Source organism: Tachypleus tridentatus, chromosome 7 (genome assembly GCF_004210375.1).
Source record: "Tachypleus tridentatus isolate NWPU-2018 chromosome 7, ASM421037v1, whole genome shotgun sequence".
Lineage (NCBI taxonomy): Eukaryota > Metazoa > Arthropoda > Merostomata > Xiphosura > Limulidae > Tachypleus > Tachypleus tridentatus.
In genome coordinates, this window is record NC_134831.1 from 143889025 (window position 1) to 143912871 (window position 23847).

Sequence of the window (23847 nt, forward strand, 5' to 3'; positions counted from 1 at the left end):
GGTTTGAAAGGTCTCTGCCCCACCCGGTGGGTTGAGAGGCATGATTCAGTCATTGTCTTTCTATAATTAACCCATGCAGTTGCAGATGCCCTTGAGACCATATCAGGTTGGCAAGACAGAAATTCTGCCACGCAAGCCAATCAATTGTTGTGTTCTATAACACAGCCAGAATTCATCATCACTCTACTTACCATTGCTAAATTGTTTTCCTTCAGTTTACCTCTGTGCAACTTACTGTAGCAACAGAACATTGATTTAGGTGCTGCGATGCATCACGTAGAAATAGTGGAAGATTTAATCCGTTCACTCAAAAATAATACTGTGAATGAAATTAACAACATTTTCTGTGAGGCTCAAACTCTGTGTAGTGAGCTTCAAATTAACATCATAATGCCAAGGCAGACTAAAAGACAGATGTACCGTGCTAACTCACAAACCACAAGCCCTGAGGAGTACTTTCGTATTGTTGTATTTGTACCATTTGTTGATCACTTTCTTTCACAAATATGTGACCGTCTGTCCAGTCACAAAACTCTCCTTACAAACTTCGTGTGTCTACTACCATCAGGATATACCACAGAATGGTCAGAACCTACAGCACAACAATGTAACCAAATTAAAGAGTTGGTCAATATATACAAGGCTGACATTGACAGCACTTCATTAGCTGCAGTAGGTGACTTAGGGTTTGGTACAAATCACTTGCGAACAACAGACCAAAAAATGACATAGATGCATATACAATGTGCAATGCAGAAATGTTTCCAGTCATTTCTGGACTGCTGAAAATATTTGCCACGCTACCTGTGTCAACGAGCTCAGTGGAGCGTTCGTTTTCAACTCTCAGAAGACTCAAAACGTATTTGAGAAATACCACCACTGAAGATCGATTGAATGGCCTGGCCTCATTATACATTCACCGTGATATTAAAGTTGAGCCAAACTGTATTGTAGATGTCCTGGCAAGAACGAACAGGCGTTTGAGCCTTTCATAAATATTTGATTGTATTTCTCTAGTTCTGACAAAACTTGCTGTATTAAAAGTGTTCAATCTGAAATTTGCATTTGACTATTTGTTGTGTGTGAAATTATCTGCCATGCAATCACGGATCTTTATGAAACTTCACAGGTGGCAACTGAACTTGTCTAAAAAGTTTGGGTCCATGGGGTGAGTTACCCCTCAACCCCCATTGGCTACACCCCTGATAAAGACCATCTATACTCAGCCCACCATAGGTATCGAAACTCGGTTTTTAGCGTTGTAAGTCCGCAGACATGCCGCGTGCCACTGGAAAAAGAAGTGAAAAACGTACCTGATCCTCCCTAGTCCATAATGACCTAAAACATAATATTTTACATTCTTAATAGCATTTAGACACTTTTTAGCCCTAATAATAATGTCCAAAAATTTTGTAGAAATCACATGAAGAACAAGAATGAATAAGAAAAGCAGAACCTGTTTGTTTTTTGTATTAAACACGAAAATAAGTGGGTAGTTTATAAAATAAGCTTTCAATTGAAACAAAGGTTCTGAAATTATATTACATATAATTACATATAATTATTTTATTCAATATTTGTTTTGAATTAAGCACAAAGCTACATAATGCGCGAGTTGTACTCTTCCTGTAGTGGATATTGAAACCGGTTTCTAGTAGTGGGAAGCCGCAGACATACTGCTGTGCTATTGAGAGGTATATTATTGAATTTCTGAAAAATAAGAAAATTAAAAGTTATTTTGAAATTATACTTATCAATGAAAACATAAATTTTGCAATTATTTCCTAATTCAAGTTTAATTTATCAAAATTTACTTTCTTTAAAGCCCGGCATGGTCAAGCGTGTTAAGGCGTGCGACTCGTAATCTGCGGGTGGCGGGTTCGCATCCCCATCGTACTAAACATACTCGCCCTTTCAACCGTGGGGGCGTTATAATGGTACGATCAATCCCACTATTCGTTGGTAAAAGAGTAGCCCAAGTGTTGGCGGTAGAGCTGCCTTCCCTCTAGTCTTACACTGCTAAATTAGAGATGGCTAGTGCAGATAGCCCTCGAGTAACTTTGCGAGAAATTAAAAACAAACAAACTTTCTTTAAAATTTTCCAGGACTGATAGAATCGAGAAGCATCACTTTTAGGAAGTGAAAGTATAACAATCCAGTTGTATTTGAATTTTCATTTTTTCATTGTCTTTTAATTGTGACACAAGAAACTTATAGCAGATCAGTCAAATTAAAGATTTTCCACTGGATGTGTTGAGGCATCTGTATGTCTTAATTATAAATTAAAAAAAAAAATACTTAAACAGCTATAGTACATAGACTTTCTCTCTATGTAATCGCAGCATATATAAAACAAATATAATGATGAGTGATGTATTTACATTTCCAAACCATGTTCTGTCTGGTTAGATGTTTCGTAAACAAACCGTTGTGTCGTCAGAAAATGATTACAAAATATATACATAATTTGACAGGAATTGACTCCCACTAGAAAGAGAATGTTTGAGAAGAAGTTGGAAGAATGGATTTTCATTAATGCATTAAATAGCTCCCAGAGAAAAATGTGTGGTTCAGACAAGAACCATTTACCGCACCCCCAGAACAAACTTTGGAAGCCACTGATGACATCATATTCAGAAAAGAACATGGTATTAATATATGCTTTATTGGTCAATTACCATACCTATTTTCTGGCTTGCTTTTAAAATGGTATTAAAGACAAGGTTCTTATGTAAAACTGCATAAAATAAAAGTAAATGGAAAACAATTTAAAATTCTTTATTTGTACAAGATAGTAGAAAATGTATATCACACTTCTCTTTTATCCTCTGTTTCGGAATTTAGCTCAAGCGAGGTTGGGGTCCTTCAACTGATCTTTTTAGAGCTTCTGAAGAGTTAATTGTGGCATCCATCTACTAGTAGTATCTTCCACGTTTCGACTTGCCATTGCTATGGTGAGAATGATTTTTACTCCCACATGATGTCCAGAATCAAGACATTTCATGAATGGACAGGGCCCTACTGTGTAGTGAGATGGTATATTCACATTTTCTTGTAACAGGATCTGTCAGTGTACTATGAAAAAGGCATATTCTTGTAATTTTGTTATCCAAAGTGATATCGTCGTTTTTAGATTTTTTAAGATCATCAGCCATTTCACAGATACATGGTCCTCCTGGATAGCAAACCTATTATACACGTAATGACAATAGTGTTCCGTGAGGACTGCAATTGCAAGTAGTTTTTTCTTTGTCTTACAGTATCTGCACTCAGTAGTGATGAGCATAAGACTGATGTATGTTTATACACATTCTTCTCTGTTTCACAACTGTCACAGTTTCATCGTAACTAGTGTCAATTTCCAGCAGGAGCTCACTATCTCGTTGTGACGGCACTGAAGTATCTACTAAAGCAAGTTTTACTGATTGGAATACCTCGTCATATTCCTCATTTCATTCAAAAAGCATCTCAACTTCAGTGAGAGCAAACAATGTTATGATTGTTATAGAACTTGGCCACGACCCATCAGTAATAAGACACGAGATTGAGAAAAATGTGGACTTCTTGCTTGATTACAAGTTTAGGTTAATCTTTTACCAAAGTTATGCAAGATGGGCCCATAAAGCCTTCATTTCTTCCTACAATGGGACTGGAAAATTCCACTTCCACGGAAATGAGCACACATTTCCACGGTTTGAGTGAAAACTTTAATGAAAACTATTATGTCATTTACAAAACTAAAAAACAACAACAATTTTTTCTTCTTCAGGGCAAAACAAACTTTAAGTTCGACCAAATTTGTACCCATAATAACATCCTATGCTACATAATTTTGAATGAAAATTTCTCGTTTTGAAGACTTTCTAATAACTTCCTTTATTTAGAAGTCTATTAAACCTTACATAGCCAAAATTTTCACAACCAATAATTTCTTTAATATTGGTAATTTTATGAAACACTTTTCATTTTTTGAAAGCATACATTGAGTGCATCTTTCTAGTCCGGTAAATATCTAAACAGAAGTGTTACTAATTTTTTTTAAATAATGAGATAGTTTAATGAAAAAATGCTTTTTTTTTTAAAACACGCCAAAATTTACGTATTTTAAACCCAAGTTCAGTATGCAATCTCAGATTCTCTTAATTTCTTAGAAAAGCTTAAAAGTAAAATATAACGTCTTAAGTGAAAAAAGATTATATTGTTTCTAAACCAACAAATTTCTCTGGACCGGAATATAAACAAAGGTAAAGGTGAACTAAATTTCAAAAGTAGTCGTAATAGATTTCTAGATTTAATAACATTGAGTAAAAAAAATCTTTTTGAATCCGTTTTATTAACTATGTTACGTTTCGAAAATCGTACATCAAGTGTATTTTCTAGTCCATTAAAATCAAATAAGGTGTGTTTGTAGTTAAGCAAAAAATATACAATGGGCTAGCTGTGCTTTTCCCACTATATCGAAACCCGGTTTCTGGTGTTAAAAGTCTGCAGATGTACTGCTGTGCCATTGGGGTCCAAAATAAGGTTTTTCATGAATGTTCTGACAAATATTACGGTCATTGCCTTGATAGTTTTGAGGAAAAAAATTAATTTTTCTAAATAGGCAAAAAGCGTATTTTGATCCAACATTTATTGTGAAATATTTAATTCTCTTCATTCCTCAGAAAATTTGAGAATAAAACATATTGAATTTAATGAAAAACATTACATCATTTATAAGTCTAAAAAGCGAAAACTTCTCCTACACTGAAGAAAAACAAATGTTAATATGGCCTAAATTGGAAAGTAGCAGTAATAATACCATACATAGCCTGTATAATTGTGAACAACAATGCTTTTATTTAAACCCCTTCCATTAACTTTCCATTCACGAGAAGTATGTAAAAGCTTTCATAACTGAAATTTTCACAACCAGTCTTTGCTTTAATAGTTCAATTTTGATTAAACGAGTTTTATTTTGAAAAGCGTACATTAAGTGCATCTTTTTAGTCCAATAATATCAAGGTAATTTGTTTAAAGGTTTGTTGTTGTTTTTTCTTTGTTTCCACTGGCACAGGGATGTGTGGATTTAGAACGCTATAAACCGGGTTTCGATACACTTGTTGGACAGAGAACAGATAACCCTTCGTGTAGCTTTGTGCTTAACTTAAAAAAACAAACAAATTTATTTAAAAATACCAATAGTATATATACTTTTCCTAACCAATCACTACTAAAATATTAATAGTTTTGGTTAAAAAGAGTTCCATTTTTAAAATCTCTCAGTAAATGCATCTTTCTAGTCCAATAATATAAAAATTAGGTTTTCATGAATGTTTTTAAAAATACAGAGAACATAGCCTTCGTATTCTTTTATGAAAAATAATGATGTTTTGAAACGCAAAAAAGTATGAAATGTGCTAATTTCTCAGAAAACCTCAGGAGTAAAACATTATGACTTTAACGAAAAAGATTATGTTGTTTCTGAAACTAAAAAGTAAAAATTTCTTTTATTCGGAATAAAATTAAAGTCTGACTAAATTTGGAAAGTATCCTTTACAATCTTCTACACTGTATAATTATGAATAAAAAATGTATGACCTCAAGCTTCTAGAATCCTTATGATATTTTAGGCCTATCTTATCCTAACCAAAGCCATCTCTGATCCTTTCGTCATCTATACGCCATCGAAGCTAACAAACAAATCACAAGAGTACGAATGTGTGTGTTTTTCTTATAGTAAAGCGACATCAGGCTATCTGCTAAGACCACCGAGAGGAACCAAACTCCTGATTTTAGCGTTGTAAATCCGTAGACTTTCCGCTGTAGTAGCGTGGGGCACAAGAGTAAAAAAAAAAAAAATCTTTATAAGTTGTAGATATACACTTGTTCAAGGATTCCAGAAATTTCATGAATAATCTGACCACCTTCTTATAAAACTGACCTTTACCTCATAACTTAAATAATGAAAGGTTACTTTCTACTTTATTAAACAAATGTACATACAACGCTTGAATAACTATTTAAACTTTTTATCAATCTCCCAGGTAAAAAAAAAAAAGGTTTTACATATGAGTAAGTTTATTATTATCATTCAAGTGTCATTTACCACAAGGTTTTATTTATAATTTTTATTTTTAAAAATGTTGACTTGGTGTCTACTATGCTTTGAAAAGAGCATTATTTTTAAAGATACATCTCTGGGGTGTATATTTCACGTTATGCATTACCAAGCACTTTATTTTCTTAGGGTTTGGTTTGAATTTTGCGCAAAGCTACTCGAGGACTATCTGTGCTAGCCATCCCTAATTTAGCAGTATAAGCCTAGAGGGAAGGAAGCTAGTCATCATCACACACCGCCAACTCTTGGCTACTCTTTTACCAACGAATAGTGGGATTGACTGTAGAATTATAACGCCTCAACGGCTGAAAGGGTGAGCATGTTTTCTTAGGAAATTTAGTTGATACCCTTCCTTTTCGAGTTTAGCCATACTTGAGCTGTTGTAACGGAGTTGATATGTAACATGTTTTCATTTTTAAACCCGGTTACGATATCTTTATATAACAATAATTGTGATTCTCTTGCAAGGATCCTATATTATGGAGTAAACTACAAAAAATAAGATCTAGAAAGAATTCTTTGTGTGTAAATTTAGCACTAACAAAAAATCCGAATTTGTTCAATTTCAAAATTTGAGGCATTATTGGGTGTACGTAAATTATAGCAAAAAAAACAAACAAACAACAACAACAAAAACATATAAGCAGTTATGGTTTAATAATCACTGATATTTAACATGCGGGTCATTAAATGCCAACCCATCTAGGATTTCCCAGATCATGTCATAGACTTCCTTGAAAAAAAAAAAAGCAAAAAGTTCATTTTGGTTTATTCAGCCCCATAACACCATGAAAATGATGTGTACATGTATTTATTACACCATAACAGTCTTCGTTTGATAAAACTGATAATATAAGTAGGCTATAGACCACTATTGTACATTTCCAATCCCGGCCAGCCTGATAAACCCTGTTACTGGTGCAAAAGGCCTCATAAGCACTTGAAATGGCACATACAGTTTGGCTGATGTATTTTAACCCTATTCTTTATTTATACTTTTAAGGTATTAGAATTAGTACTTGATTTGAAGCTGAAATCAAAACTGTTCACCAACAGAAACTAATGATTAGGTAACAAAAGCAAAATTTAAGTGCAGTTATTGTTTATCACTTATTATGATAATGTTAAATCACAATCTCAGTACAATATCTTGTTTCTTTATGAAACCTATACTAAAAGTGAATTATACTTATCTCTCAGATGCTGTGTTGTACAGAAAAGCTTCTTATTGCCATTGAACCTCATCACTAACTGAAGTCTCTGTCACACACTTTATTTCCTTCTATGAGCAAGTCTTGCTGCATTGAATATTATTTAAACAGTCTGTTATGTAATACCCTTTAATTGGTTTCATACACATACACTAGAGGGAACTTTTTCAAAAATGAAACATCTGTCTTCATGTCATCTGAAATTTGATTGTACACATTTGGTTCCCATTTGCTGTACTCTGTACATAAAAACAATCATATTGTATTCACTTGAATAAATATCTGCATACAAAAAATATCTGTTTAAACTGTAAGAAAGGAAGGTTGATTTTTTTCAAGGCTTTGGCTCAATTTTACTTTGTTTACAATTACAAGAAATATCCTCACTTATTGTAGCAATAACAATTTCCACTTAATTGTTTAGAAGTGTCTTGTATCATTTAGTGAAATGTTGCTGAAATTTCCTAACAGTGTTTTACATTTTCATTAATTATATGAATTGTGATTTTGATTCCATTATTCAGATACATGTTTTGAGTTGTACATCAAGTAACAAAATATAACCTCATAGCAACAAATACATTCCCTCAACAGTATTTATATTTTTATTTCTTTATTTAGGCCCAGCAGACTCGTAATCTGAGGGTTGTGGGTTCGAATCCCCGTCGCACCAAATATGCTCACCCTTTCAGTCATGGGGGCATTATAATGTGATGGTTAATCCCACTATTCGTTGGTAAAAGAGTAGCCCAAGAATTGGTGATGGGTGGTGATGACTAGCTGCCTTCCCTCTAGTCTTACACTGCTAAATTAGGGATAGCTAGGGCAGATACCCCTTGAGTAGCTTTGCGTGAAATTCAAAAACAAACAAAACAAACTTTCTTTATTTAGATAGTTATGTTTTCATCACTAATAGTGTCAGTGAATTAACCAAATGCTAATGTATTCAATCTTTTGAAACAACTGACCAGAATGTTTTATTTTCTCACAAAAATTTTGCAAGTTTTGGCTCATAGTACTTTATTTCTGAGGATATATTTTAAGTAACTTACTAAAGCAGTTCACAATAGGAAGTAATTATTCTGGAATACTTTAGATAAGTTGCTCTGTTTTGTCAGATATTTTCCTTACAAGTGGGTAATAAAATTAATGTTTTGTTATTTATTATTCATCCCACTTATCTAAGGAATATTCCCCAATTTGGTATAATATATTTTACTGTACTTTACTATCATAATCCCTTGGTTTTTCTAAAAGACTGGAAGATAAAACTGTCTTTCAAAAATTTTATCTTTACAGGAAGGTTGATTTTATAAACAGGTAATCCGTTACCTCCATGTTATATAAACATTTCTAAGAGATAAAACTTGAAAAGTCCTTGTTCATCTCAGTGACATAATAAATGATGTAACTATTAGGTAAGATTCTTTTACTTTAGCTGAGAGAGATGACAAGGATTTAATTCTCAAGTCTTGTAACTAAACTTTAATTTCAGTTCTGTTTGCAAGTGTCTTTTTCTATCCTCCAATAGCAGTGTGTTAATGTCTTAAGACACAGTTACAATTCTCAGACTTGTGTCTTTTTGTATCATTGAATAACAAGTCTTAACAACTGTTCCTTATGTTGCTAAAAGCTCACTATCAATAGGTTCAACAATAACAGTCTATATTTTCTTGAAAATAGTTTCTTCAAAAAACAGGAGATTTTTCTATGAGTTTTTTTTTTATTCACTTGAAGCATCATAAAACAGAGGTACTCAACAAATTTACACAAAGTTATTCTTAATTTCTACTGAGTTTGAGAACTGGAAGTGTAGTAATTTATCCTAAGAACACAATTCTAAAACTAGTGGAAAAATTACAAACTGCTGGTGTCAAGAACCCAAAGAAGACAAATGGCATGATCAGAATTGGAACAATCAAAATAAAATGAGAAGAACTAAATTTCAAAATTTCTAACCAATCAAAAAGTTAGAATTTTGCATGTTCTGAGTCCAGAAGCTTTTGAGAAGACAATTTTGTTGTTTGGTTAGAGTTTTTCAAATTTTTTCATAAGACAAGGACAGCAAACATAATGTAACACCACACTTTAAAGTCAGACAAAGAGGTCGTAGAGTGATAATCCATTTCCCAAAGGTTACTTCCCTGATTATTTCAAATGTGTATGTGTTTACCTCATGAGAAGGGCTGTCCCACTCCCAGACAGCTGACATAAATTCAAGGTCATGTAAGCAGCAGTTTTTATGTGGAATAACTTTTCATGCACAATCTTTACTTATGCAAAAGGATTATCAGATGTTTGCAATCCTTCAATATCTGATTCCCAGGATCTCATATCCAAATGTTATACATATCTTTGGAGCAATATATCTAAGTTTGAGAGGCTTTTCATGAGTTTGAGGGATAAAACTGTACCATGTAGATGTGTATGTATGTGCAACAATTCAATTAGGTGTTAATTTCTCCTTATATAACAATTTTAGAATTGCTTTTATTAAGATATATTTCAGTAAATCTTAAAATAGTTATATAAGGATAAATTAACACTTAATTTAATTGTGGCACATACATACACATCTACATGGTGCAGATGACATCATCTGTTTTTGTTATATCACTTCAAAAACTAGGTTTCATTTCTCAAGCTCATGGATAGCTTCTCAAACTTAGATATATTGTTCCAAAGACAAATAATTTATATTACTTTTTCTGGACAGATAATTACTTACTTTTTCTGATTAAATTACAAGTTTTTAAAGTACAAAATTTAAGCAACTGCTCAAAAATGATCCTTTTTCTGACATTGCAGTGTTATAAAGCAAAACTACTGCTTTCCATTTCACCCCAAAATGATGTTTTCTACAAAAAATATTTTGCCTTAAGTATTAAAATAATGACTAAAGTTAGATTTCTATTACAAAATTAACCAGATACTTATTTTTGGCAGTAAAATTAAAGTTATAGTTTAACTGTTTATCTAAGTAGAAAAATGACAGTTTTATCTTCTCACAGAAACCAACATACGTAATGTGTAATTATTTTTAGTTCAGTTACTCAGCAACACACACCTTCCTAATTGTTACAGCTTTCCTAGTAAAAGGGGGATGCATTTGGCTACCAATATGTGAATGAGCCAATTTCCTCACCAAAGTCTGTAGAATTTTTTTTTTAGGCAACTCTCTGTTCAAGCAAAAATCTTGGTAATTCAGAAATTAGAGGGAAGAATGAGCTGCACTCTACTAAATTAGAGTTCCTCTATACAACCTTTGTTGATTCAAACCTTTTGAGTACAGTTATACAAAATATGGCCATCACAGGTTTAGACGTGATTATGTTAAATTTATTCATTTTTTTACTATATTTATGTACAAGTACATATATTATTAGAGAACAGTAAAACGAAAAAAATAAAATATATTAGTAATTATTTTACATAGATATACTTATATATATTTTATACATACAAATTTTCCATTCAAAACTATATTTCTGTTTCCTAAATAATAAAAGTCATGTGCCAAGATATTGTCATATTTCATTTAAAAGTACTTGGCTTCCATTTGTTTTTTGTAAATGTGACAATATTTATATGTTGCACAGTTACAAAACCATTCCATAACAAAACAACTACCTCAGATTATTCAACATTTTAAGTGCAAAGTTGAATAACAGTCAGTTGAGTCTGTGATCTAAAGAAATTACAATTACTTCACTTCTGATCTTTTTTGGGTATTATTGCAGTGAAAAAATTATAAGTTCTTTTCCTTTTAACTGAAACTTTCAAAAATGTATTTCAAGTGACCAGCTGATAGTTAAAGGCAACTACAACAATAAACATTTTACTGATTGACGGAATATTTGAATAAGAGTAATAACAGCTAATTGACATAATATTTTATATGGTTGTCATGTGTGAAATTTAACTCAAACCTCTTCAAGGGTTATCTCTAATTTTGAAGTGATAAACTAGAGAAAAGGCAGCTAGACAACACCATCCACTGTCAACATATGGGCTTATTATAATCAAATGGTGAAACTTGACCAACACTCTAATAATGTAACCATAACCCCAAGGTATGAAAGCATAATTTTTCCGCCTATAATGAGGCACAAACCAGAAAATCTCTGTTCCACAGTCTGACATATTATAATCATTGGGCCCTTCTTGCCCCACACTCAAAATGAAAGAAAAGAGGAAAAGTTCTCTTCAAATGCTTGGCATGAGATAATTGAACTAAGTCATTGATTTTGAAGAATTAATTTGATTGATAACTGGCTGAAGAAAAACTTATGGTACCCAAGAAAAATAATTATTAACATGACTAACATGTGATAACACAGAAACTGTATACAAATGACTAATGTTACTAAAATAAATTATCAGCACAGCTCTTTATCTTAAAAATGGTAACTTGGTTAATACTGAACAACATAAATGAATGGATTCTCTAAGAAGGACAATACATAAAAGTTGAAAAGCCTGACATTACTATGTAACACAAATTTTTTTTCTGGATAGTATGTGTTATTTCTTAAATGCTTATGTTGTAAAAGAACAGAATACAGCCATTATTCCCTTAAAACTTTGCTTTTGTGACTTGAATAATGAAATTTAGAAATTAACCTATTTTCTATGTAAAAATGGTCAAATTTGCACATTTTCATTTACATAAGGTCTGAATAAAACAACATATGAATCAAGATTTCATGTATTTATACAAAAATGTTTAGAAGTGAGTAGTTTTTTGAGATTTGCAACTGTAATGTAATTTACTTTCACCCATCAGCCCCCAAATATAGTTTCCCCGTCATGTTTTCGTTATACACTCCTTGGTAATGGCATTCAAAGTCCATTATATCTTCATGGAAGTACTCACATTGCTCCTCTAAGTATGCTCCCGTGTTCTCCTTGAATTTATCAAGTGTCAAGGATATGGACTTTCAGGGACATCCTGCAGCCTATTTTGCCATAGTTCTTCACCAGAGCCTCAACCAATTCCACATAATTTTTGGCCTTGTGATTGCCCAAGAAGCCCCAAACCACTATGACAAAGCTGCCCCAAGCTTTTTTTTCCTTCCTACTGGGCTACTTGGGGGATTCTGTGCACTCCAGAATCTTCTTTATTTGTGGTCCAAAGAAAACACCAGCTTTGACCTTTGCCTCAAACAGCTTAAGAAAGAACTCTTGAAGGCTGCAGATTCCTTATGAAGAGCTGTGACAAATTGTTTCACAAGATTCAATTTTATGTGCAATGGTGGGGACAACACCTTCTGGAGGTCCACTAGTGGCTCACACTTGACATTGTACTTCCCCACAAAGAACTTGGTCCATTGTGGCCAGTGCTTCCTGTTGTAGTGTGCTGCAGTGTTCCTGCTGTCCCAAAGGCAAAAATAACAAGGAAACTTGGTAAAACCTACTTGGAGACCCATCAGGAATGCCACCATTTTGAAGTCTCCAATAACCTCCCAGCCATGCTCATCAACTTCAAGGCTTATAGCAACATCTTGATGATGTTGCATTCCTCTTTAGGGAGCACCAAAATATATTTAAATTTTAAAAGGTCTAAAATTTGTATAATATAAAATCTTACTGTTCAAGCAAACAAATTTGTGTGTCTTACCTTCTAGAATTTTTTTGCAGTTCTCGCAGGTAAAATGAGGTGCCCAGGGTTTGTCTCAATCCCTATAGATATAGTGAAATATGTCTTGTAGGCTTCACACATTTCAGCAGACGCTGTTACAGAGTACTTTTTCGCTCTTGTCTTGATAAATTGGCCACATACATAGCAACATGCATCTGGAGAATTCTTGCAGTTTCTTGATGCCATCTCTGATAAAATCAGATAGATCTATGTGTTCACTTAGGCAGCTAGAACTAAACTGAAGTGGTGAGTCCCTATATATATATTACTATAGAAAGTTCTAGAAAATTCTAACTAAAAGGTTCTTGAAAATTCTTGTAAATTCTACAACATTCTAGAAGTTCTTGAGAATTCTTGTACGTTTGAGAAAATTCTTTATCAGCTACTCAGCACTGAATCTACCTGGAATGTTCTAGAAAATTGGTAAATTTGAACATTTCATTACCCAGGTTACAAAAACAAAGTTTGAAGAGAAAAGTATGTCTTTTCAATTTATTTTAGGCATACGCAATTGGAACAAGAAAAAGTAATAATTTTGTCCCATAGTGTAATTTAGAAAATGCAATACAATTAAATAAATTATTAAATTGTAAAGTGCTCAAAGACGAATAAATAATGCAGCTGTTTATTAAATAGACATGAATGAACTTTCTACAATCAAAGAAAACATCTCATTTAAACTTCAGAAGCAAAACCCTAAGTAAAAACCAACAATATACACAAAGCTAAAAAAACTGTCCTCAAAATATTGCATTTTTATAATTCTCTAAAAAATTGTATATTTTATATAATACTATCCACTACAAATATAATTCATATTTACAAAGTAACAAATTTGTCCTGTTAATTACAAATACATATCATATTTCATTATTTTTCATAATTTTCGAAAAAAATACTTTTCATGACAAAAATCATTTAGTGAAAGATAAAAGTAATTACTCTGACATACGTATTTAAAAGTATCTTTCGTTCAAAAATGTGTAACATCTGTTGCTAAAAATATTGATAAATGTTCAGCTTAAAAGTGTCAGAAATACATCTCTCATTCAATGAATATTTATTTTCACTAGTTAATTATAAAACTATACAAACCTGATTTTGTTTTTATCACAGGTTAAAACATTTTTGTAACTGCTTATAAAAGACGTAACTAAGAAATTTCATGAAATCCCCATAATAATAATAATTGTGTGTCTTAGACTATCATATTTATAAACCTTATTTCTTTTTATTGCTGGAACCAAATAAAAAATGATTAGAGAATTTAAGAAAAATATTTTCATGATTGAAAATAATCTCTTGCACCAAGAAAGAAAAATTACGTACTTTTTGCATTGGTAGCTATGACACAGATAAGATTATATTTCCATTTGTGTTTTTACATCATACTAAAATATTACTATTTTTATGATTTTTCTGCTTTTGAAAGCAACTCTTAATTCGTTTTGACTATTCAGCTAAAATTTTTTTTTCTTCTGTCTCTATTTATTGATGGAGAATGACCAGTTTTTCCAGATGATAGATGTTTTTTAACTTCGCCATTGGACAGCTGTTCATGCTTGTTTTCCAGATTATTTTGGACATACATCTCTACCCACAATGGGCAGTGCCAACTTACGAGCCCACCCAGCATCCATCCATTAGGTATAGCAGGGTGACACAACCCATCATGAACAACACCCCAGTTTCCTAACAGAACATTAAAGTAATAACGTAATAAACATTATCACCAAAATCAAACCATAAATAGCACCATACTACAAACATTTATCGGTACTTTTCTTTGTAACTACTCAAATTACTTTAATCGAAATACAAAAATGTTATTAATTACTTTAAACTGCATGAACTATAATCACAGTTGAAAAGACTATCAGCCACACCACAACCCTAATACAAAATGCATAATAATACAAGCAAGCAACCAGTAACTGAATAAAATATGATTAATGAATATAACTCATCACATTAACCTATGATCTATATATATAATGTAAAAAACAACAATGGTTTGACTGGCTACAACATCAAATTTTCATATGTTAAATTTCAGTTCATAAACTAACTAACACATTTCTATTTTAGCACCAGTAAAAGCAGCTTGAGGACAATCATGAGACTACATTTGAATTTACAAAATATGAATTAAACCTTAAAACAGAACAAATGTATTTGATTCTTCTTTTTCAGTCTGATCAACAGTACCACTGGTTATTCTGAAAATTATACACATTAAAATATCTTATAGTCTTGCACATCTTGGTGCCTTGTAGCTGAAAAATGATAGCCGTGTTTTCTTTTATGTGCTTACTGTTGATAACATGCAGTATTTTTCACAATATAATATGCTCCTAGCATTTGGATTTTCATTGTTGTAAGTCCAAATTATACTGTTAAGTCTAATTTTATTACTTAATGTCAGATTCACAATAGAACTGATAAGAAACAGATGGTTTTATTGCTGTCCCTGTAACACAAAATGAAAACAAGATTTATTTATCCAGGAACACAAAACTAATGTACATAGTTGCATTTAGACACTATGACATATAAAACAGTCAATCAGATGTCTTTCCAGTCTTTTAGTCCAGTATACTGTGTTTCCTGTATCAGCTAATAGAAGCTGTGTATAATTGTAACATGTTACACACTTACTGAGGCTTTTGAAAATTTTATGTGTATTATTTTACTGATGTTTTATACATTCTTATATTTTAGTCACTTTTGTTAAACATATATACATTAAATAAGAATTTGCAGCTTGCTGCATAATTCACCTAGTTTGCACTGGAGTAACAATTGCAGATGGTTTTCCATAAGCCTTGTTTAGTGTCAAAAATATAACTGATGTAGCTTTCAAGTATGCATTCTAGAACACAAATTATATATCAATCACTAGGACAGAATGTACCAAAACTACTGTAATTTACTCAACATTCTAATTAAACTATAAATGCATTACAATTACTAAAACACCTTAAATTTTCAGGAGAGAAAAATTATGGTGGCTAATTGTTCATGATAGAAGAACTTTAAAACAAGTCATAGAATTTATGTTGAGGAGAATGTGCTATATTAAGAGGTCATCATGAACCACTAGAATTGTAAGTACTGTAAACATGGATTCAAAAATATGGACCTACATGCTATTTCTAGCCTAATTTCTTTATGTTTTTATAGAGTCCCTAGTTGTAGGTTTGAAAATATAACCTTTGCATTTAAATTTGTTTCTGTATGTTTTAGTGATCCCTATTCCACTTTGTAAATTAATTACCTTGTGAACAGATCCCACATAGAGTTGATTACAAAGTAAATTGGTAGGTCAGAAAGAGAGACATGTAAGGGGTCTCTCCAATTCGAAAATTTTCATTTGTATCTCAGCAAATCAAAAAGGCAGGAGGTTCAAACTGTAAATTCTTTATTGTAATTATTTATAGTTTGTGTTTATAATTGATTGTGAATTGTAGAAGCTTTTAGGAATTCTAAACTGGAGAAATTGAAGCATAGACATGTCACAAGTCAAAAAATGAAAACTGAGGATGTGTAAAATAGTTCTTTTTTTAAATTAATAAGCCTAAAGATAAATAATAATTATATTTGAATTACACATTTAAGTTTCATGCAAAATACATTAACATCCATTAATAATAAAGTTGTTTTATTAAATTTAACACAGTACTGGTTCATAGCATACACACAAGAGCCAAGTCTAGATGTGAAAGGATAAAAAAATCTCATACACCACTGTTAAATCTTGCAGTGATTTAGTAATACACACATATATCAACACTATTAACTTAGTTATAAATCAAGGTTTTTGTTTGTTTGTTGAATTATGCCAGCCATCCTTAATTCAGAAATAACAGACAAGAGGAAAGGCAGCTAGTCAAAAACCACTTATTGCCAACATTAGGGCTACTCTTTATCAATGAATAATGAGATTGACTATGACATTATAATGCCCTCATGGCTGAAATGGCAAGCATGTTTATTGGAGAATTTCAATATGAAGTCCACAGAATGTAAATTGAGTGTTTTAACCACCAAGCTTATAAACTAACCATCCAAGGTATTCTAGCTTATGCTCACAAACATAGTGTTTGAAGGTTAATGGTTAAAAACAATCTACTTGTTTTGTTTCACTAAATATTTTGTAGTTTTATACATCCCACAACAATATTCTAACCAGTTTTTTTTAAGATGGCACACAAAAAAGTTATTTTAAAGGTAACCCACACCAACATCATACTTTAATCATAACACAATCCATTAAATATTTTTTAAATGTTTCTTTAGTAAGAAATGACAACATACTGATAAATCAAATCAAGACTCAACTCTTTTATTTCACCTTGTAGTTCATTGATGTAAACAAATGTATGATTCTGCACTCAAACTAAGAGTGAGTATGGGATCATTGGAATACAAATTCTACATATTAAAAGGTCATGCACAATGTGTATTTATTACCAGTAAATAGCTCAAGGGAATGAACAAGAAACTGGGTTAACCTATATGCTTATGTGACATAACAGGCCTAAATAGACAATCTGTCTGTGAATATCTTGGGAACCTATAAAATATTTTGCTATTTATATGACAGTTGGCCTAAACATTTTCATATATTTTTATTCATGCTGACAGATATCCCTACAGCTTTTTACCATGTTTTACAGTTGTCTAAGTGTCCCTAATCTTAATTTACCTTGTTCTATCAAATATGACAAGGCTTATTTATATAATCTTGTCCTCAAATTCAATTTAAAGTATTTTAGTTTGGTCTTCAGTGGTATTATTATTAAAACATTTAAAATTCTCAGTACAATTTATAATTACTAGTTAAGAAACAAAGAAGCTAATTTCATCCATCTCACCTGACCAATCTTAAATAAAAACTTCAATGCTGAGATAGTGCTTTTAACCAAGTAAAATGACAAACCTGCCTCTTAGTGTCTCAACAGTAAGTCTGGGGACTTATAATGCTAAAAATCAGATTTCAATACCTGTGATGGGTGTGGCACAGTACAGCCTATTGTGTTGTTTTGGGCTTAGCAACAGACAAATCCAATTTATTAATTTATAAAATGGAACAGTATTTGTTCCATACATTTGAGACCTCCAAACATTAAACCATTGTTTTAGCTTGTCATAAATATCCTTAACTTAAATATTTATAAGAATAAAAATGCAAGAACAGAAAAGAAGAAATTTCTTTCAGTCTGGAATATAAAAAGCATCTTTCAAATTTAATTGAGCTTAAGAACTTTAGAACCAAACGATATTCACCTGTAAAACTTCTTGTAAACTCACCATTTGCCCAACAGTGAGTGTCTTGCTTCTTTGTCTTTAAGTTGGTAACTGTGTTAGATGGAATCAACTGACTATAATGGTAGTTGGTCAAGACTTCTAGTGCTAAAAGAAGAAGTACATTTTTACTTATATTTCATCAAAATGGATTTAATTAACACAAAAAAAACTGCACAAACCATCCTATTTGGATGAATACCTAAACGCCATGAGAAAATAATGAGGCCCATATGCAGAATGTTTGAAAAGAGGATTATAATTTGTGAGATTAAAAGCATGCTAATACTATGTAGGCCTGGGGGCATGCCCCCAGAAAATTTGTAAAAAATGGGTGCTACAAGATTACTTATGCATACACAGATATATATTAGTAGAATAAAATACATATAAAAAACAAGCTAGTAAAGTGGTTGATTTTGTGTTCTGTAGCTGGGGGATTAACAATATTGTTGTAGTGCATTTTATCAATGGATATACTTTTTACAATTATTTGTTAACAATAATACCAAGTCCATTCCAAGTAAAGATAACAAATCAATTCATTTCTTCAATATAATCTTGTACAGGTTGCATGTTCACTCCCAGGACTAATTTCATAAATGAACTTTATGGCATAAACTCTGCAACTAAATGTAGGCTTAACTTAATCATAAAATTTTCAGTATAAACTACATAACATATGGCTAATTTAACTAAAACAGGTAAACAAGCATGTAACTCACCAAGTAACTGGACAGCAGAATAAATGCAATAACTCACAACTACTAACACTCACTAAACATATATTCTTAAACTAAACTTAAAATTATATTATACTCTTATTTCTACATAGTCCAGGAACCCTTTCATTTCTTAACTTATCACATTTTGACAATACTATAATGACAAGCTCCCTCTAAGAAACTTTTAAATTAAAAATATTGAAAATATAGCTTATGACAACATAATTGATTACCTACAGGCATTGACTGTATTTGTTAGTTACGTGTAAAATGATCAATTTATTGAAATTATGATTAAATTTATGAATACCACAAATATAATCAACTATTCTTACTGATTATTCCAACTATCCAGTAGTTGAAATTACAGTTAATTCAGTTAATGCTACAAAATAATCAATTAATTGAAATTAATGTTCCTAATTACTATTAATTAGTTTTGATTATTCAAACTATCAAACTAATCCAAATATTATCATTATGTTAATTTATCATAAAATACAAAGCTAACAGAAATGGCTATCAAAACAAAATTTTTAGCACTGCGAGTTGTTTTTTTAGCAATTCCACAAGAATAACAAATTAGTTGAAGATAATCAAATAATAAGTCCCCAAAATCAGTTGATTAGCAAAATCCAATAATCACCCAACTCTACGAATATCAATGGTTTGGAACTATGAATAATACCACACTACCTAGACTGCATACTGACAATGTGCTGTGACAGGACTTTATTACTAGAGGATGAAGAACCTAAATGTGCTTTGGCTTGTGCTATTCCTCCATTCAGATTTTTAATTTAAATTATTATAATGGTCCATAAGTTGTTGTAAAGGATCTTTTTTGGTTGTTTTTTTTAGTTTTATTAATAAGTACTAATTTACCACATGATTAGATACAGGTTTACCCACACATTTACCAACTACTAAGTTACACGTATAAGTAGAATACCTAAACATAAGTTTAGTTTAAGTGCACTGCAGACTGGGTTGAGAATGAGCTATTATGTTTAACTATAGAGTTAGTTTATGTTTTGTTTTCTTACTCACAGTGTCACTAAGTGTTAATTATAGCTCTAGAGTTAAGTTCTAATTACAATTAGAATTACTTTGAGTTGAGGGTAAGTACAAGTTCAGAATTATCACTAATGTTGGAGTTAGTTTAGTTTTAGTTTATGTTCAGGCATCAGTTTGAGATATAGGGAATAATCTATTGAAAATTGGTCCCAGTATTAACAATCTGGAACCTACTTGTATGCAATGTTAGGGTATTTGAATCTCTCATTATATGGATCAACAGCCAACACAATGTAGCTATGCAAGCTGTACCACAAATACCACACAGTTTTACAGATAAGACATTTTGCCACAGTCTACTAGTAGAGTATGTGGAAACAACACAGAGATGTCTAGTTGTCAGGTACAAACAAAGATTATCTATATAAAGTTCAGTAGCAGAATGCCTTCTTTGACAGTGGAAGAGTATTTTTATGTCCTATTGACCAGTGTTTGCTCAACTCAGAAATGACAACCTCATTCTACTAGGCTACTGCCCTGCCACTACTTGCCTACCCTGACAGGACTAGAAATACATGTTTTGAAGAATGAATGATTTATGTATTGCATACAAACAGTAAAAAAATAGTACCTACATAAGTGGCTGTGGGAGCAACTAAGATTGTATACTGTGTGGGATCCTCAACCATCTAACAGAAAATGAGCAAGGAAACTAAGGCCTAACACTGAGTAAATGATGCATCAAACTCCAAGAGTCTCACATTATGATAGGTTACTGCAATGTTAAGGAAATTAGGAGAAGTAAACACTTTCCTGAGAAGCTCCCTGAATTTTATCACACTGCACTCGTTCAAAAGATTAGACTCAGACTATAAGGAGTTCATTTTCAGTAGCTTTAACTTCATATCACATGCTGAACTAGAGCAGCAACTATTATGACCATTATGATAGCTTTCAGTGGAATAACCATAACTGACCATTGAGATGGGTCACTCAAAGTTAACCATATATGAATTAGAAACACCAATGTCTACATGAAATCTAAGTAGCAAAGCATATCATCTGACAATTGAAGGTTTCTTTCAGGTATATCTAACAATACTCCTATGTATTTAGCATAAGTAGCCTCCAGTGCTGAAAACCCATATCTGTGGCAAAAGAGAAAACACTGACAGCAAGGTTTGACTTCTGCCCTCCACAGTAAAGCCTACAGTATACAGGTAAACTCAGATAAACCAACAAGAGTTGTCAAGTGCCAAAGTGATAGTACCACACTTCATAAAGAAGAAGACAAAGGCAAGATTTTCATGTATAGATACATTCACAAATGTGACCACCATGACAAGCAGAAGAGCTCAAATTAACAGAAACACTAACTGAGCTACAACTACATGTAAATATTGAATTCATCTTTAGCTTACACAAATCACAAATAGATCTAAAGATGAAGCTCTAGATATAGATGATGTAAGAATCTCAACCCTCAAGAAACTTACAGAAACCACTCTATTGAACTTAATCTTGGGGTTTCAATGTCACTTGGTAACAAGAAGCATACCTGAAATATGAACTGATGCCTTTATCGGATCTTTACCCTACAAATCAGATTGAATCAGAATGATTAACGTCATCAGGTGGTTATTACACTAAAAGACAAACCTGGATCTCTGGTGATGGTACATAGGAAAGCTTTCAGTTATATCAGGAAGATGCCTGTAGTAAAGACCATCCATTAATTCTTGCTGACAAAAATCTTACAGCAGGCATCAGTGTAACATATGCAAGATGTGTTTTAACTGCACAAACTGTCAAATGAAGTATCATTAAACAAAGAACCTGGCTGGATCACCATCAATAGTGATTTCTACTCTTCAACATCTACACCATGGATCTAACCTACCTTGTTAGTCCATCAAGATACCATTCTAGAATACAGCAGAGGCTTTAACAAAGCTGAAATCAAAAGCAAGACCCAGCCATCCCTTAATAGGACGATCAAGTGTTGCAATTATACAGTAATGGTAATCAATTCTGCCAAAGCTACAGCTTTGTTTTGCACATTAAACAACAGACACAAAGATGAGGAAAAAACCATTATTGCAGGCAGTACTATCCCATCTAGAAGAAACGAGAGCTACCAAAAGAATCAATGACTTGAAAGTTGCAACAGGAAAAGCAGCTGAAGAATACCACAAAGTACTATATGTCATATCTAGGAAAACCAATAGTTGAAGAAGCAATAGGATGTTGTACAGCCAGTGACCATTAGTAACAATAGAAAAGCAACCTTTTTACACCTCTTGCAGTGCAATCAGTCTCCAAATGATAGGTCAGTGCATATTGGCAACCCATGAAAACGTCAGTTAATATTCAGCAATAATTTAAAGCATAATGAGATTGTATCGATTCTGGCTAAAACAAATTGTACAAATCAAAATGTGTATTTCTAGTCTTTTACTAACCAGAATTTGTTGTAGGAAGACAGAAGTCTCCAACTAAGGCAACACATTTGTGACCTGCAAAAGAAGACAAAATGTTCCAATTAATTTGTTTCAATACTCCTGTAGAATGTACATAAAATGAACATTATTGTATTGATTCTGTATGTTATTCTTTACAAAGCCACCAAAGTTCCAGATATTCAACCAGGTAGGATAATTAAAAGATACAATGTATGAACATCAACAGTTATGAGTCAGAACACCTTTGTATGTAATAGTGAATAGTTTTTCTTTTTGAAAAAAGCAACTGTGAACTTATTACAAAATTTATTTTAGATTTACTTGCTTATCAAAGACTACATTCAATACTTTCAAAGAACTTTCTCTAGGCTGTACTGAGAAGAGGGAATCAAGCTCTTTTTTCTTATGATCAATTAATCTAATGATGGTCATAACCAGGTGCTCCTTAATTATCAGATTTCATCTACTAATAAAATAAGTGTATTAATCTGTTAATTCAGTTGCACATTAAAAGCCTAAAATACCTTAAGAAATATTTTAAAATAGAAATGATTCTAGAAAGTTTTCAATACTCACATAATATTTATTAAAAAACAAACAAGATTTATAATGAAATTGTATTCTGTAAATGACACTAATCCCACAAGTTTTAGATGGTTGTCCATATAATATATATTTCATTACAAGAAAAAAAATGCTGTTGCATCACTCAAATAAGAACTTACTATTTAGTTCATTTGGAAAACACTCCATTAGTTCAGTTACTAAATTTTCTATTTGGTTATCAATACAACTATCCTTCATGTGATGGTTAACAAGTGTGAGCTTCATCCCATCCACCTACATATCACAAAGACATGTATATTAATGGTAAAAATTGTCTGATTGTAAACTCTAAATTATACTTACTACATGTTTTTGTCTCATATAAATACTATGTAATTAATTACATCACTGGAAGTCTTGAACTCAAACATGTACGGTACAAGGATCATAGTCAATTAAAAAGTAATATCTGGTATTTTGTATTTGAAAAGTAAATAATTTATTTTCCAGCAGCTTCATAAGGAATATAAAATAAATTTCCAGAGAAACATAAACAGTGTTGATGTACTGTAAAAAAGAAAACACCTTTCAACAACAAAACTTTCTAGAAAAACTCAAATGATATGGTTTTTAAATTTACCTAAGACATCACGTGACATGTTAAGTTAGTAGCTGTTATCCTGCCATAAAGTATTTTCAGATATGATGAAGATGGAATGAAGAGTTAAAATACATAGAACAGCAAACACTACTTATGTCTAAATTTTGCCAGTAATTTTATATCCCTATGATATTCTTTTTTCTAATTTATTATCATATAAATGATTCAGCTATAATA

At 31.9% G+C, this 23847-nt stretch overlaps 1 protein-coding gene across 14 annotated transcripts in view; it reads right to left on the reverse strand.

The window, feature by feature from the left end:
* Positions 1 to 11406: 11406 nt before the first annotated feature.
* The window catches only part of LOC143256808 (endonuclease/exonuclease/phosphatase family domain-containing protein 1-like), a 44261-nt gene continuing 31820 nt past the window's right edge, over positions 11407 to 23847 (reverse strand). For 9 of the 14 annotated variants that reach the window (XM_076514506.1, XM_076514519.1, XM_076514509.1 and 6 more), the window contains 4 exons: positions 23189 to 23303; positions 22464 to 22517; positions 18242 to 18367; positions 13562 to 14644 (listed from right to left, as the gene is read on the reverse strand). In XM_076514506.1, coding sequence (XP_076370621.1) covers positions 14409 to 14644; positions 18242 to 18367; positions 22464 to 22517; positions 23189 to 23303 — 531 coding nt within the window. In that variant the 3' untranslated portion in view covers positions 13562 to 14408. Of the gene's footprint in view, positions 13141 to 13561; positions 14645 to 18241; positions 18368 to 22463; positions 22518 to 23188; positions 23304 to 23847 lie in introns of those variants that run through there. The other 5 variants (XM_076514518.1, XM_076514517.1, XM_076514515.1 and 2 more) reach the window with 4 other exon arrangements.